Raw genomic sequence first — 14,272 nt, forward strand, 5'->3', positions numbered from 1 at the left:
GGGGGGGGTCAAACGCAGCTCCTGATCCTCTGAGCCCGACCCCCCCCACCCCGTGTGTTCTGCAGTACTTAATAGGACCGTATTTTTAGAGCCACCTGAGAAGCAGCAGAATCACTGAGGACGATCCTGAAACCTCAATGAATCCAGTCAGAATGATTTAAGGCGGCCCCAAAAATCCACCTTAATATTCAATTACTTTCCAGCTTTGACAAGTTACTAAAAGTGCTTTTAATTATTTTTTAACAAACATCACAGAGATGGAAAACAAAAAAAAAAATCAACTTCTGCTATTTTTGATTAAAAAAGAAATAATAAAAAAAAGGATTGGAAAAAAACTGGTGAGATCAAAACAAAGCATTAAATAAATGTTTATTGTTTTTAATAATCTGTTATTGCTCATCAAACTTCACTTAAAATACTACTTTTTTCATCATGTAGTCTCTAAAGTCTCTTTTTAATCACCATATTTTTTTAACTTTTAGCATTAATCTAGGTTTCATTCCTATGTTTTTGATCAAGTTTCCTGATCTATGCCATTTTAATCAAAATTTATTGAGAAATATTTTGAAAAAGTAATATTTAAAAAATGTTAGCTTAAAAACTTTGCCATTATTTTTTTGTTTCATCGCGTTTTACAGACCTTAAAAATACTTTAAAACATAATTAAATATAATCACATTAGTGCAAAGTTTAACTTCAAGCAGGATTAAATCATTAAGTGTGAATGTGAAGCTCTCTGGCTCTGAGCATCACCTGAATGCAGCACGCTGTCTTCACTGACACCTGTAAAAAAAAATTTCCTTTGGGTAATGAGAAAGAAGAAAAAAAAAAAAACTTGACTGTACATGGTAACCAACTCCATCCATAGCTTTCGTTAGCACTTATGTTAGGCCTAAAAAATTTGTTTTTAACATTTGCATGACCATATTTCTGTTCAGTTTACCTACATTTAACAAAGTAAGCTTTGTTTATTTTATTATTATTATTATTTTTTTAGCATTTTCTTTTTTTACTTTCATCAGCTGAAAAAAAAAACTCAAGTTCAAACCTTTTATGGGTAGAACATGTTTTTCATTTAAGTTTCTGGATAAAAATCAATTTTCTACTTTAGACAATTTTTAAATTCAATGGTTTTAAACTGAAAACTGAAATATCTGCATCAGGCTGTTCTTCATGTAGATGTGCGATGGGCAGGCCTCAGCACGCCGCCTGCTTTGTTGTCGGCTGTTTGTGCGTTTCACAACGGAAGAATGTCGAGTATCTGGAAAAAGTGTAGCGACATGTTTGCCGTTCAAAAACAACACAATTTATGCAGCGTCACATCTGACCCGAGTCCAAGCGAGACAAACCTGCTGCAGACATTTACAGGTCTGAGATTGACAGAAAACTTAAGCAAAGGGTTTTTAGAGGCTTAGCTAATGTTTGAACACGTTTCCCCTCCTGTAACAACTTCCTCTTCTTCAGTCCGGACACTTTTCTGACTCAACATTTGTTCATCTGTAATTACAGTTTTTGTAGAAAGGCATTGAATCCTGTTAGGTGTGAAAGTCGGGCCTTCCGCCTCCAAACCGTTACAGACAGGAAGAGAACACTTTATGTGCAGCTGCGTGAACAGGAAAAAAAACTTCAGAAAAAGTAGAAGGAAAAAAAAAAAAGCGGCACCCGTTCATTTAAAAATCAGCTGAGTCAGCACCTTTAGGGCCGACGTGCTGCAAGCTGCATGCAGAGATCCTCCTGCAGCTCAGCACAGCAGGAAAAGGTTGTAGTAAAATTCCCCAAAATAAAGGCGCTTATTTCCTAGTGTTTCAGACTCAAAACTTCAACTTGATCAGTCTGAATCAGGGTGAAGTTTTTTATTGAAAAGACTTCTATTTTTACTTGAAATTTTTAAGTTTCCGTTTGACGATTCTCACTTGTTTCTAAAGCCTTTTCAGAAATTATGAATCTGATTCAGTGGAACCGGATCGTCTGCCCAAACCAAGTTTCTACATTTTATCTTACTGACAGCAGTATTCACTAAAACAGCTACATTTTAAAGATTTTTTAAACTGAACTATTTAATTGTTGACTTTAATACAAACAAATACTCTGGTTTGGTTCCATATGAACAAATTTAGATCTTCCCGAGACCTTCAGCCTCAAGTCCTGCAGCCCTCATCATCATGAAACCTCCACAGTTAGCACCAACTACCATCTGTCCACACACCGAAATTAAGTTCTGCAATCGTTCATTAAAAAAAAAAAAAAAAGAGGCTCAATCTGTTGCTTGGCAACCAACGATGCACAGGGAACTGGTCTGATCCAGAACCACCAATAGGAGGCTGAAGGAACCCGCTCAACCAGCAGAACAGACTGATCCAAATCTGCAGCCTTATCTCTTCTTTACTCGGTCTTCAAGTTAATCGGACTTTTCAGAACCGGGTTTCTACACGGCTGCAGGCAGAATCTGCAGCTTTAAATTCCTAAAAAGTGTAAAATATTATTTCAATTTCACTTTTTTTAAGTCATGATCATTTTGCAGAATCTGCAACATTAGCCAAAGAAATGTTTGGTTTCATCCAAAGTTCAGCCATTAGGAGCTACCAGAAGAACAAATGTCTGTTTTTTTCCCTAAACATGGAGGGAAAAAACCCACTGAGGGTGTCAGGTGTTGCAACACACTCATAGACTAGGTGGGGCAGGCTACTTCCTGGATTAGATCACCTTTCACCTGTAGTTCTTACCATCGGCAACACATTTTAGCCTCCGTGGTGAAATAAGTGCAAAACTGGAACCAAAGTTTGTTCAGAAGTTAATTTATTATGAGTCAAATTTACTTTTTAAGCTTCCATTCAAAAACTATTTTGAAGTAATGTATAAAAATGTAGAAGTTTAATGTATAAAGTACTATTAAAGGGCATTTTTCCTGACAAAACTGCTAGAAATTACTTTGGATTTGATGGATTTGTTCTGAAACTGCTACATGATGGCCGTCACTGAGCTCCTGCAGGTTCCAGAGGTCAACTGAATCACCTGGAATGCAGGGAGTGGCTTCAAAAGGTGAGGTGAAGCGCTACCACTCCTGCAAACAGATGTAAAGTCAAATCTTCATCTTATGGAACCAAAACTAAGCAGGACGTTGATTCAGGAGACCCCTGCTCCAAGTCAATGATCACAAAGTTAAGAGAGAACCGCTAAAACCAACTATAAGATGGCAAAAGAGGAGCAACTGGAACTACTTTAAGTAAAACGTTGAGCCACTTTTCAAACACACATATCTGAATTTTGGCTCTAAAAAGCTGCAGCTAAAAGTGATGCAGCACATACACATATGGGGCCGACCCACATTCAAAACACTGAAGAAATCCCAGAGCTCTGATCAGCTGAAATCATGACAGTTCTACAGTCCTGGACATGACGTTCAAAACAAACTGTTCCTTCAATTTTAGAGAACAAAATTGCATTTTAGTATGTTCAATTCCTACAACTAAAGTGTGTGCAGAAAACACCAATTTGCACAAACCAAAAATAAAATGCAAACATAATTTATGCTCACAATATTCTACTTTACTCTCACAAAATGGTAATTTGCGCACACACTATGCTAATCTGTGTGCACAAAGCCCTACTTTGTGCCTACAATATGCTATCTCCTCAAAATACTAATAAAGTACGAATTTATGTCCACAATATGTCAATTTGTGCACACTATACTAATCTGTGCGCAAAAAATGCTAATTTTTTAGCACAAAACACTAGTTTGTAAACACTATGTGCTAATTTGTGCACAAAATACCAATAAGATGCCAATTTGTGCGCACACTATGCTAATCTGGTCACAAAAACACGCATTTGTGTGCACAAAACACTACTTTGTGCACAATAAACAAATAAAATGCTATTTATGTGCACAAAATTCTAATTTCTGCCCACCAAATGCTAATTTGTGCACACACTATGCTAATCTGTGTGCACAAACCCTACTTTGTGACCACAATATGCTAATTTGTCTACAAAATACAAATAAAATACAAATTTATGTCCACAACATGTAAAGTTGTGCACATTATGCTAATCTGTGGGCAAAAAAAATGCTAATTTTTGAGCACAAAACACTAGTTTGTACCCACTATGTGCTAATTTGTGCACAAAATGCCAATTTGTGCGCACACTATGCTAATCTGGTCACAAAAACACATTTGTGTGCACAAAACACTAGTCTGTGCCAACAGTATGCTACTTTGTGCACAAACTACTGATAAAATGCTAATTTGTGACCATGAAACACTACATTGTGGCCACAAAATGCTAATTTGAGGGCACAGATTTGTGATTCGTGGCCACAAATTACACATTTGAAGTAGCAGTTTGTTTATTTTTAATGTCACGTTTAGGGCTTCTTCTCCATCCACCGTCACTTTTTAGATCTGCCTGCTTGGATCTAGAGTGGATCTAGAGCAGAAACAAAATAAAAACCTGTAGCTGCTCCTGGTAATAATAAAACCAGATGACTGACCCAGTTCAGTCTGAACAGGAAGTAGTTCCCGGTCTGGGTATGGACTACAGAACAGTGATTTTTGCTCCTGCAACACCTGACATGATTTTTTCTGGACCTCTTACAAACACAGATGGTGCTCTGGTTTCTGCTTCCGCGCAGCAGAGGTTTAAAACGGGGCGCGTCCACGTCTGCGCCCTTTTCAATTGATTCCCCCCTGACTAGTTTGGACACTCCCGAACGCGGAAGGACACAGCGGGCCGCAGCCTCACCTGGCTCAGGTGGGCTCGAGCCTCGGAGGTTGCGGTTCAAAGTGTTGGGTGTCGCGAACATTTCTGTACCTGAGCGGATTTGGTCCATGAACATCAACCATAACATTGTCTTCCGCTTTAGTTTGAGGAAGCACACAGAGCAGGGTGCACAATCCGTCACAACACCACCGCGAGGCAACAGTGGGTCCAAAAAGGTTCCGGTTAATCGTTTATGTGGGTCACATTTGTTCGGCTAACATCAATGGCGTGACCGAGCCGGCAGGTCAGAGGAAAAGCGTCGGTTCTGGGTCCAATTCGGGCTTTGTTTCTGGTTGAAGCCTCGACTGTTAGCTAGCATTGCGGGAAAACAGTACCGCATTTCAGCGAGGAGCTTCGAATGTTTTACGAACCTCCAACCCCCGGAGCCTCCTATGACAGCCGGTGGCAGCAGCGCCGTTATCCGGCGGGGAAGGCTTTTTAAAAACCTTTCCATGGATTTCGGTTTCGAGCGCGCGCGTAGCCGTGAGACGGCCTCGCGGAGCCGCTTACCTGCACACCGGGTCGGGCTGGTCCAAGTCTGTGTTGTCTATCCGTAGGTGTGGAGCCGAGTTCGGGGGTTAGAGCAGTCCGGGTTCCGGTCCGCTTCTTCCTGTGTCTGTCGGGTGAATTTACCCAGCTGGCACCGCGCCGCGTTTCCGCCCTTGTTCGCGCGACTTTTCCATATAAGGAGCGGCGAAGAAGAAGAAGAGAGAGAGAAGCCGCCGCGCGCGTGCCCGGAGGGCCGCGTGCAGCTTTATTAGCCGGCTTTAAAAAAAGCAAGAAAACCATTCAAATAATAAAAAAAAACTTTATTAGCAATATTAGTAAACATAATGTAAAAACAAACAAACAATAACTTTAGCCAGAATGGTTAATCTAACGTATTCACTGTACATTTAGGAATAGAACCACTATATTACAGTGATTAAAAAAACATACAATGTATATTATTTAAAAAAATATTCCTAATAATAAATATAAATATTTATACACAGGGCCATTATTTGGACAGATTAAACAGATTAAAATCCTACAAACCTTTAAAAACATAATGTTGAAAATTATTCCTGACATTCGTGTAGAGAATCAATATTCAAACAATGAATGTAAATTTCACAAGAAACAAAAGAGGCCATAAAAAAACAGGGCCATGACTCCAGGATCCCAAACAACCCAGCCAAGAGTGAGAAAACGCTCGATACAAGTGTAAAATATAAAAGTAAATATTAAAATACATAAAATAAAACAGCTAAAATGTAAAAGAAATTCTGAACAGAATAGGTTAATACATAAAAAGTGCAGCTTGAGTGGCAAGCATAGAACAAATAAATACGTGATAAAATACTAGATCCCAAACACAGGATCTACTTAAAAGCTCAATTATCTTCAGTTTCTTTTTAAAAACCTCAAAACTGGATATTTTTTATAATCAGTTACATGTCCTTTTTGTTTAAACATAAAAAAGAACACATTCCGTCTGCATACATCTACTTTTTTTTTTTTACATAATTCATATTTAGGCTGGCTTCACTAACACCTAATTCTGCCAAATAAAAGTTTGGGGTTTTATTGTACTATGTTGCTAAATGTATTGATTCAACAAAATTTTTGATTAAAAATAAACTACCCCCTTTGAAACTCACAGGTATTTGTAGTTTCACTTCTTTTTTGTTATTTGTTCTTTTGTCAAATCAGGGAAGTATGAGTGTAAAAAATGGTAAAGAAGGCATGTTGGTTTAGTGATTCATTTCTGGAATTAAAGGGTCAGTCTTGTTGAAAGAGAACGCCCAGTTCTTTTTCAGGATTTGGACCCTCTTCTATTCTTAGCCAAAAACAAAACCCTGTCAGCCATATTTTTGAAGAAAGTGCCCCGTTATCTCAAGATATATTCCTATCCTCATGTTTAACAAATGGACCAAACAAGGTAGACGAGTTAATGATTAGTGTAAAGTTTGATTTTGACTACAAATCGAAGCACTTTTAAATCTGTGAAAAAAGTCTGTTTTTAAGAACAGAAAAACACTCCACTTATTTTATCTTTACTTTTTAATTTGGCTCAGTTCTTTAAAGCAAATTAACCATCAAAATGTAAACCTCCTCAAGGTTAATTTATCTAAAGACTTCTGTAGTTTATGAAAAATAACCAAATTAAAATTAGAAATTCAAACAGATACACTTTGTTTTTGCATCAAAGCATCCTAAAAAAGCTGAATGTTTAAGGGAAAATGTCGCCACCTTGTGGCATAACATCAAAATGAAAAATTGAAATGCATACAAAAATAAAATTCTGGATTTAAAAAAAAAGTATAAATGAAATTACATTTTTATATTTACTTTAATAATCTATTAACTAATATATATTTAAATATATACTTTTATTATATTATTTTCAAGTTTGAATTAGATTTTTCTTTTTGCCAACAGAAATATTTTTAAAATCAAATAGATCATTCTTATATGTCTGACAATTTGAAATATTCATAAACAGCAAAAAAGGATAAAAAAATATATAGATTTTTTTGGAATTAATTGAAATTATTTAAGAAATTACTAAATCTCATTTTGTCTGATTTTAGAGTTAGTATAAATAAAGAAAAGTCTAGTGGTCAAAAATCAAAACACTTTTATTTGAATGTACAGATGATCAAGTGGCTCCAGGTCTGATCAGGTAACAGTCCTTCAATAAAAACATATCCAGAACTCAGCAGTTCGTCCACGTCTTCACAGTGAGGTCAGTTCACGTCCCAAACAGCAACAGAACCGACATTACAGAACTTCAGTGAAACAGACAAACATGAAATTACGCTTTTTTTTTGCAACTCAGAATCACGCAGAGGTGGAAATAAATAAAATCAGACGTGAGCAGAAAGAACAAACAACATTCATCGGCGGGTCGGTTTCACATTCCGCGTGCAAGTGCGCTACAGATAAGCGCTTCTGCTGTTAAACGCGCACAGGAAGCAGTTTCCACTCCGACAGGAAGCTGGGCGCTGCTGCCGTCAGGTCTCCACACAGGAATGTGCTGGAACCCTGAAGTGAAGAAGGGTTCTGAGCTTCTGCGGCTTAAAGGAAAACATTAAAAAAAAAAAAAACTACAGTCAGAGATCTTTAACTGACAGAAACTCTGGTCCTTCTTTGTTTGAATGCTGAATTTCAAAATAAGTTACATTTTCCTTTAAATGACAAATGAGCACAAAGGTGCAACTGAAACTTAAAAAAACAAACTCAGATTAAAAGTTTGTTTCTGCTGAACTTAAGCGACGCAGAATAAATTAAAACCGACATCAGCGACAGACCAAACGCTCCGTCAGAGTCCAGCAGAACCGCAGAGGCTGCAGACGAAGCAGTTCTTCCTCCTTTTCCTTCAGAATAAAAGCACAGCAGCTCTCAACAAACACGCACACAAACGCACACACAGACTTGTGTCAGTCTGCTCCCCTGGGTCGGACTGACCCGTCAGAGCGGCCCGTGGCAGTGATTGGCTGCTTCAGGTCGTGAGCATGCTCGGTGGCTGTCGTTTAAAATGGCCGCCAGAAGAGGCGGGGTCTTAGGGTGATGTGTGGGTGGAGGTGGGGCAGCTCCTCCTGCTATAGCAGCTCCTCCCTCTGCTTCTTGGGCCTGGGGGGGCCCTGGCCGTTCCTCAGGGAGCCGTTCTGAGGCCGCAGCAGCTGCCCTCGCTCCTGCTCAGTCCACAGGTCGCCGCCTTGCACGTCCTCGCTGTCCAGGTCTGAGTCGGAGCGCATGAGGGCCGAGGAGGTGGGAGTGGTGACGGGTTTCAGCCGGGCTGAAAAACACAAACACGGTCGAAGGTTCATGAAAATTTGTAACTAGAGAAACTGGAGAACTTTAAGAGCATGTCAGGGTTAGCGGCGTGCTCTCACCGGTTCGGGGCGGCTGCAGCTCCAGGCTGTCCCGCTCCTCGGCTTCCAGGATCTTGTATCGGCTTTTGCTTCGCCGGACTCTGCTCTTCCGCCTTCGGAGAAAGAAAAATAACAAAAAAACAGAGGCGATGTGGATCAAGACTCTGCCGTCAACATTAACGTGAAAGGAGGGGCCCCGACACCCACCTGCTGCAGCAGCAAAACACGGCCCAGACCAGCGTCGCCGTGGCAACCACAATCATGAAGGATGCAATAGTCACGTAGAGCACGCTCCATTCTGAGGACAAAGAATAAAGGTTATCATCTGGATTATGGTTCTTTTTAAATTAATTTAGAGTCTGACTCGCCTTTTATTTTCTTAAATTTAGTCAGTTTCATGATGCGTTTCCTGTTTCGTTTGATCTCAGACTGTCGCTCCAGACCTCTAAAGTAATCAAAATTCACAGAAACGGGGGTTTGAATTGGAGCTTCTTCTTTTAAGTCCCCATATCACATCCAAAAATAAAATAAATTCTTTTGAAATAATTAGGTACTAATATTTTTTTAAAGAACTCTTCTTTTTAAGGACAAGTTTAGAAGAGCTTTTACTTTGAAATTGTCTTATTTTCTCATTTGTTTTTAATCAAACACAACTGCTCATCTAAATGCTTTTGAGTTGTTTTGGACTCCACTACATTAAAACTATTTTTTTATTTTTGGGTCGGAAGAAAATCAAAAATCACGTCAACAGTCCCGCCCAGAACTCAGAGGCAAATTTCTACTGCCGCTCTGCAGAAACTATGCTCTAGAAAACGTCAATTTTTTTCAATTTTCATTTTTATTAATAAATTCATCATCATTAAAAACAAAAAACACTTTAAAAATGGATCAAAAGAGGATCAGAGTGGGACATTAACAGCCTAAAAAAGAAAAATGAGTTAAACTTATAGTTTAAATATAGTTTAAACTAAAGATGTGTCCTGCACTTTACTATTTTATGCAGAATAACAAGTAGTAATCTCTTTGTTTATGCTACTTCTATTATTCATAGTTACAACTTTTTTAGGTTCTGAAATCCAGTTTTACTTTTGGCCGTTTAATGATGTGAAACTACATCTTGTTTACGACCCGCAGAACTTTTGTGGCGTTTGCTTGTTTTGGAAATAAAGTTGACTGGAAGAAAAGAGGTTAAAAGGACGAGAGAGAAGTGACGGAGGAGCTCACCACAGTTGCTCTCTGCGTCTCCCAGCTGGGCTCGGATGAAGTTCTCCATCCAGAAGGGGTGGCAGATGCAGCGCCGGCTGAACGGGTCGCAGTCGCCGTGTCCGGAGCAGTTCAGCTGGCAGACTGAGGAAGAGGACGACCGAGAGTTAGTGCGGCAGGGTCAGAAAAGATGGGAAAAAGAAAATAAATGGGTCAACCAACAGATTTTGTGATAATTTGGAAGAATTTTCCGAACAGGAGTTTCCATCTCAGTGAAAGGTTGCCTGTTTGATCCCAATGTTTTATTAGGAGCAGAAATCTGATTCTACTCGTTTTCACTAAAGACACGATTAAGAAGAAAGACAAAAACAAATAAAAACAAAAAAGTAGGATCATCAATCAGCATTTGTACGTTTTAATAAGATTGGACTTAAATCATCAACATTCTGATTAATGGGAAGATAAAATCATTGTGGATAAATTAGAATCACCGTATTTTCAGTACTTCAAAGAGCACCTAAAAGAATAAAAAATGGAAGACAGTGCGCCTTAATGCACTGATTGATTCTGGTTGTGTTGACTGATGTCACAGCTATTTCGAGAGGTACACAGCCCTCAGTCAAAATGTTTGGCTGAGTGTTGTGGAAACGCTAACGTGGCTAACGTGGCTAACGTGTAGCTGTGTTGGACTATGTTATTTGTTTTTTTAAATGTTAGCGTAGTCACAGTAACGTTTGTTTTAGCGGTATGAGTCTGTTTTCTATATGTTGCAAATTGTTGGGAATTAAAAATACTAGCACTTCCACTGTTGGTAATGACTTGTATTGTAAATCTTTCGTGGCTAACAATTCTAATGTAGCTAACGCATGTAACACCTGTGCTATCCTAGGCAAGTTTACACCCCTCCCCCCCCCCCAAGGATTTTTATCTTCACTGGTGTCCACCATTGTCCACCTGGGGGGGTTCACACATCAATATAAGGGTAGGGGCATCTGGACCCCATAAGATAGCACAAAGGCTAATGTGGCTAACACATCTAATGTGGCTAAAGCATCTAACATGGCTAACACATAAGTGGGTAAGAATTCTAACATGGTTAAAACTTGTATTGTGGCTAACAAATCCAATTGTGGCTTAAAATTCTAATGTAGCTAATGGTTCTAATGTGGCTAACAAATCTATTGTGGCTAATAAGTCTAAAGTGGCTAACACATCTAATGTGGCTAACACTTAAGTGGCTAAAATTTCAAATGTGGTTAATGCATCTAACCTGGCTAACACTTCGAATGTGGCTAATTCGTCTTTTGTGGCAAACAAATCCAACATGGCTGACGAATATAACATGGCTAACAAATCTAGCGTGGCTAACACTTGAGTGTCTAAAAATTCTAATGTAGCTAATGGTTTTAATGTGGCTAACAAATCTCATGTGGCTAACACTTAAGTGGCTACAAATTCTAAAGTTGGGTAATGCATCTAATCTAGCTAACACTTCTAATGTGGCTGATATGTCTATTGTGGCTGACAAATCTATAGTGGCTAACGCATCTAACATGGCTAACACTTGAGTGGCCAAGAATTCTAACATGGCTAAGACTTCTTTTGTGGTTAACAAATCCAACATGGCTAACAAATCTAAGTTGTCTAACAGACCTAACACTTAAGTGGCTTAAAATTCTAATGTGGCTAATACTTCTAACGTTTCTAACAAATCCAACATGGCTAACGAGGGGATGGAACATTGAAAATGTGGGATTCTTGGGCACAATAAAAACCATTAATGCTGTGATTTCTGAGCATTTCTATTGCACTGATAAGGTTGCATCAAAGAGAAGGTAGGAGTTTAAAAGCTTTTCTGCATCACTTCCTGTTTACTCACTGACGGTGTCGACGCGTCGCGCTTTGTAGATCAGGAAGTCGTTCTTCTGCTTGCGCAGTTTGTTCCGCAGTCCGAGTGCAACGCTGCGTCCGGACAGAGGGGGGCGCCCTGGCCCTGCCGAAACCAGGAAGACCAGCCGGGTGCTGAGGAGGATGGCGGCCGGTCAGCTCAGTGTTCCTAGATACTTCTGCACTTCTCAGGTGGGAACACTCACCTGTGCTCGTTGAAGGCGTTGATCTCTCGGACGATGATGTCGCCGTCGAGCACACCCAGGAGAACCTCCACCTGCCGGAGCAGCAGGTCGCGCTGCCGCTGGGAGACCTGGCTCACTGGGACCTCCAGCACCAGCTCCACCAGGTCCCGCTCCCACGGGTCTGACAGGAACAAACACAAGAGTCTGTTCAGGACTTTTAGGTTTGGGGGACAGTTCCTTTTTAAACCAAACCAAAAAAAATCTGGATATATTTTTACTTTATTTTCACACATTAACCTAAGCGTTTGAGAGAGGAAGACAAAAATGGTGGCAAAAAAAAAAAGTCATCAAGATGGTTTAGAGCGAGTTTGTCCGCAGTTTTTATTCAAACTGGTTTCCTGAACTCTCCGTGGTTCGTTACCTGCTTTGACCTCCACCGTTCCACTGTCAGAGTTGCTCTGTCCTTTGCTGTCAGTCACGGTCAACCTGAACCTGTACTTGCCCTCTACCATGTTTCCCAGGAACAGCACCGCCTGGTGGTCAGAGTTGTTCAAGACATCCTGAAACACACAAGTTAAGCCAAGACATCAAGAAAGGAAGACTTCTCTGAGGTTGGTGGTTCTGTTGGGGTTGAAGAAGAAGCCTCACCCCCGCTGCTGGGCTGCTGTCGTCTCGGGTCCACAGGTACGAGATCCCACCTTTGTCATCGATGGAATGTGACCCGTCCAAAGAGGCGGTCCGAACGGGAAGAGAGATGGGTGGGCTGGAAATGACACGGGCCACCGGTGGTTGGTCCTTCTCTGGAGGGGGAACGTGAAGATGGTAAAGAGAGGTCTTTGTGTTTTATTAAAATGGTTTTATTTACTTTTTTTTCTTCCTGTTTTTGCATGCTCTGTTGCTGTGCTTTTAACTTTTTTCTGGTTTTAAATATATTTGGGACTAAACGGACGGATGACATGATGTCTATGAGTTGTGCTTAGTCACACCTGATCAGTATATAAGACAGAGTTCGGGACATAGACGGGGAATACGAGGGAGAGGGGACTTTGAGACGGATGCTGGGGTAACAGAATAAACTCGCTGCACCGAGATCTGGAAGCACATGCCTGGGGAGGGACAGCAAGCAACCAGTCATCCGTGCAGATGAGGCACGCTATCGCAGCAGAAGACTCATTTCAGTGTGCACACACATATGCAAGTGAATATGGAGAGACATAAGTACTACCCCGATTTATGCGTGCGTAATTCTTGATTTGTGCGTAACTTTGGATTTGTGTATGCGTATTCTTTATTTGTAACTCATAACATACATTTTGTGCATAAGTACAAAATTTAAAAAATACAAAATACAATTTACACATGCCAAAATTAAAAAGAAAGTGGGAAAATGTCAAGTTTTACTGAATATTATTCACAATCCAAGTTCAAAATGGCTGGTAAAAAAACTCTGATGGCCGAGCATTCTAGTAGTATTTAAACGCACCACTTACGGACAAATCTGGACAAATCTGTAAGACGGAAAAAACAGTCTGACTCAAGATTTGTGTGTAACTGAGCTTTTGTGTGTGCGTAAAAAGTGATTTGTGCATAATTTGTAAAGATTTGCGTGTGTAATTAGTTTCAAACTGTTGTAATTATAATTTGTGCATGTGTAAGTTGTATTTTTTTTATTTTGCAATTTTTGTACTTTTGCACATGATTTATTGTACGAGTTATAAATCAAGAATTATGAACGCACGAATCAAGAATTATGCACACATGAATCAAGAATTATGCACGCACAAATCAAGAGTTTTGCACGCACAAATCAAAAATTATGAAGGTACAAATCAAGAATTATGCACGCTCAAATCAAGAGTTATGAAGGCACAAATCAAGAATTATGCACGGACAAATCCTAAATTATGCACGCATGAATCGGGGTGATATTTATTTCCATAAGTGTGCACATATGCAAACTCACATGTATGTACATGTGCTTGTATACAAGCCTGCAAGCACGTATACAAGTGCACACACACGTTTGTGAATGTGTGTGCACGTACGGACGCAAGTGTGCTTGCACATATAGATGTATGCAGGCGTGCACCTGGGTGTGTGAAATTCGTTTTACGCATTTGACCCATCCCTGGGGGAGCAGTGAGCTGCAGAAACAACTGCCCTCAGGAACCATTTAGTGGTTTAACCCTTCAACCCTCCAGTCTCAGGGCTGCACGTATGCATGCCTACGTGAGCATGCATTTTCACGTACACATGCATGTACATGTATACTTACATATACACTGATGCAAGCAAGTACATACTTTATGTTTGTGTGCATGTGCTTACGAATGAGAATCAAAATACTACAAATTGAGAATCAACCAAAAAAAA

General features: G+C 39.8%; 2 protein-coding genes across 3 annotated transcripts in view; both read right to left on the reverse strand.

Moving 5' to 3' along the window:
* cap1 (CAP, adenylate cyclase-associated protein 1 (yeast)) overlaps positions 1 to 5,461 on the reverse strand; it is a 10,291-nt gene extending 4,830 nt beyond the window's left edge. The window contains exon 1 of the mRNA XM_024298071.1: positions 5,275 to 5,461. The gene's annotated coding sequence lies outside the window, so the exon portion shown is untranslated. The remainder of the gene's footprint in view (positions 1 to 5,274) is intronic.
* Positions 5,462 to 7,370: 1,909 nt separating this feature from the next.
* Positions 7,371 to 14,272, reverse strand: part of kiaa0319l (KIAA0319-like ortholog) — a 25,757-nt gene continuing 18,855 nt past the window's right edge. For both annotated transcript variants that reach the window (XM_024258185.2, XM_024258179.2), the window contains exons 17-24: positions 12,548 to 12,699; positions 12,321 to 12,459; positions 11,921 to 12,080; positions 11,707 to 11,849; positions 9,849 to 9,971; positions 8,832 to 8,922; positions 8,646 to 8,737; positions 7,371 to 8,548 (exon numbers count right to left, since the gene is read on the reverse strand). In XM_024258185.2, coding sequence (XP_024113953.1) covers positions 8,352 to 8,548; positions 8,646 to 8,737; positions 8,832 to 8,922; positions 9,849 to 9,971; positions 11,707 to 11,849; positions 11,921 to 12,080; positions 12,321 to 12,459; positions 12,548 to 12,699 — 1,097 coding nt within the window. In that variant the 3' untranslated portion in view covers positions 7,371 to 8,351. The remainder of the gene's footprint in view (positions 8,549 to 8,645; positions 8,738 to 8,831; positions 8,923 to 9,848; positions 9,972 to 11,706; positions 11,850 to 11,920; positions 12,081 to 12,320; positions 12,460 to 12,547; positions 12,700 to 14,272) is intronic.

The sequence above is a fragment of the Oryzias melastigma genome, linkage group LG11 (genome assembly GCF_002922805.2).
Source record: "Oryzias melastigma strain HK-1 linkage group LG11, ASM292280v2, whole genome shotgun sequence".
NCBI classification, from domain to species: Eukaryota; Metazoa; Chordata; class Actinopteri; order Beloniformes; family Adrianichthyidae; genus Oryzias; species Oryzias melastigma.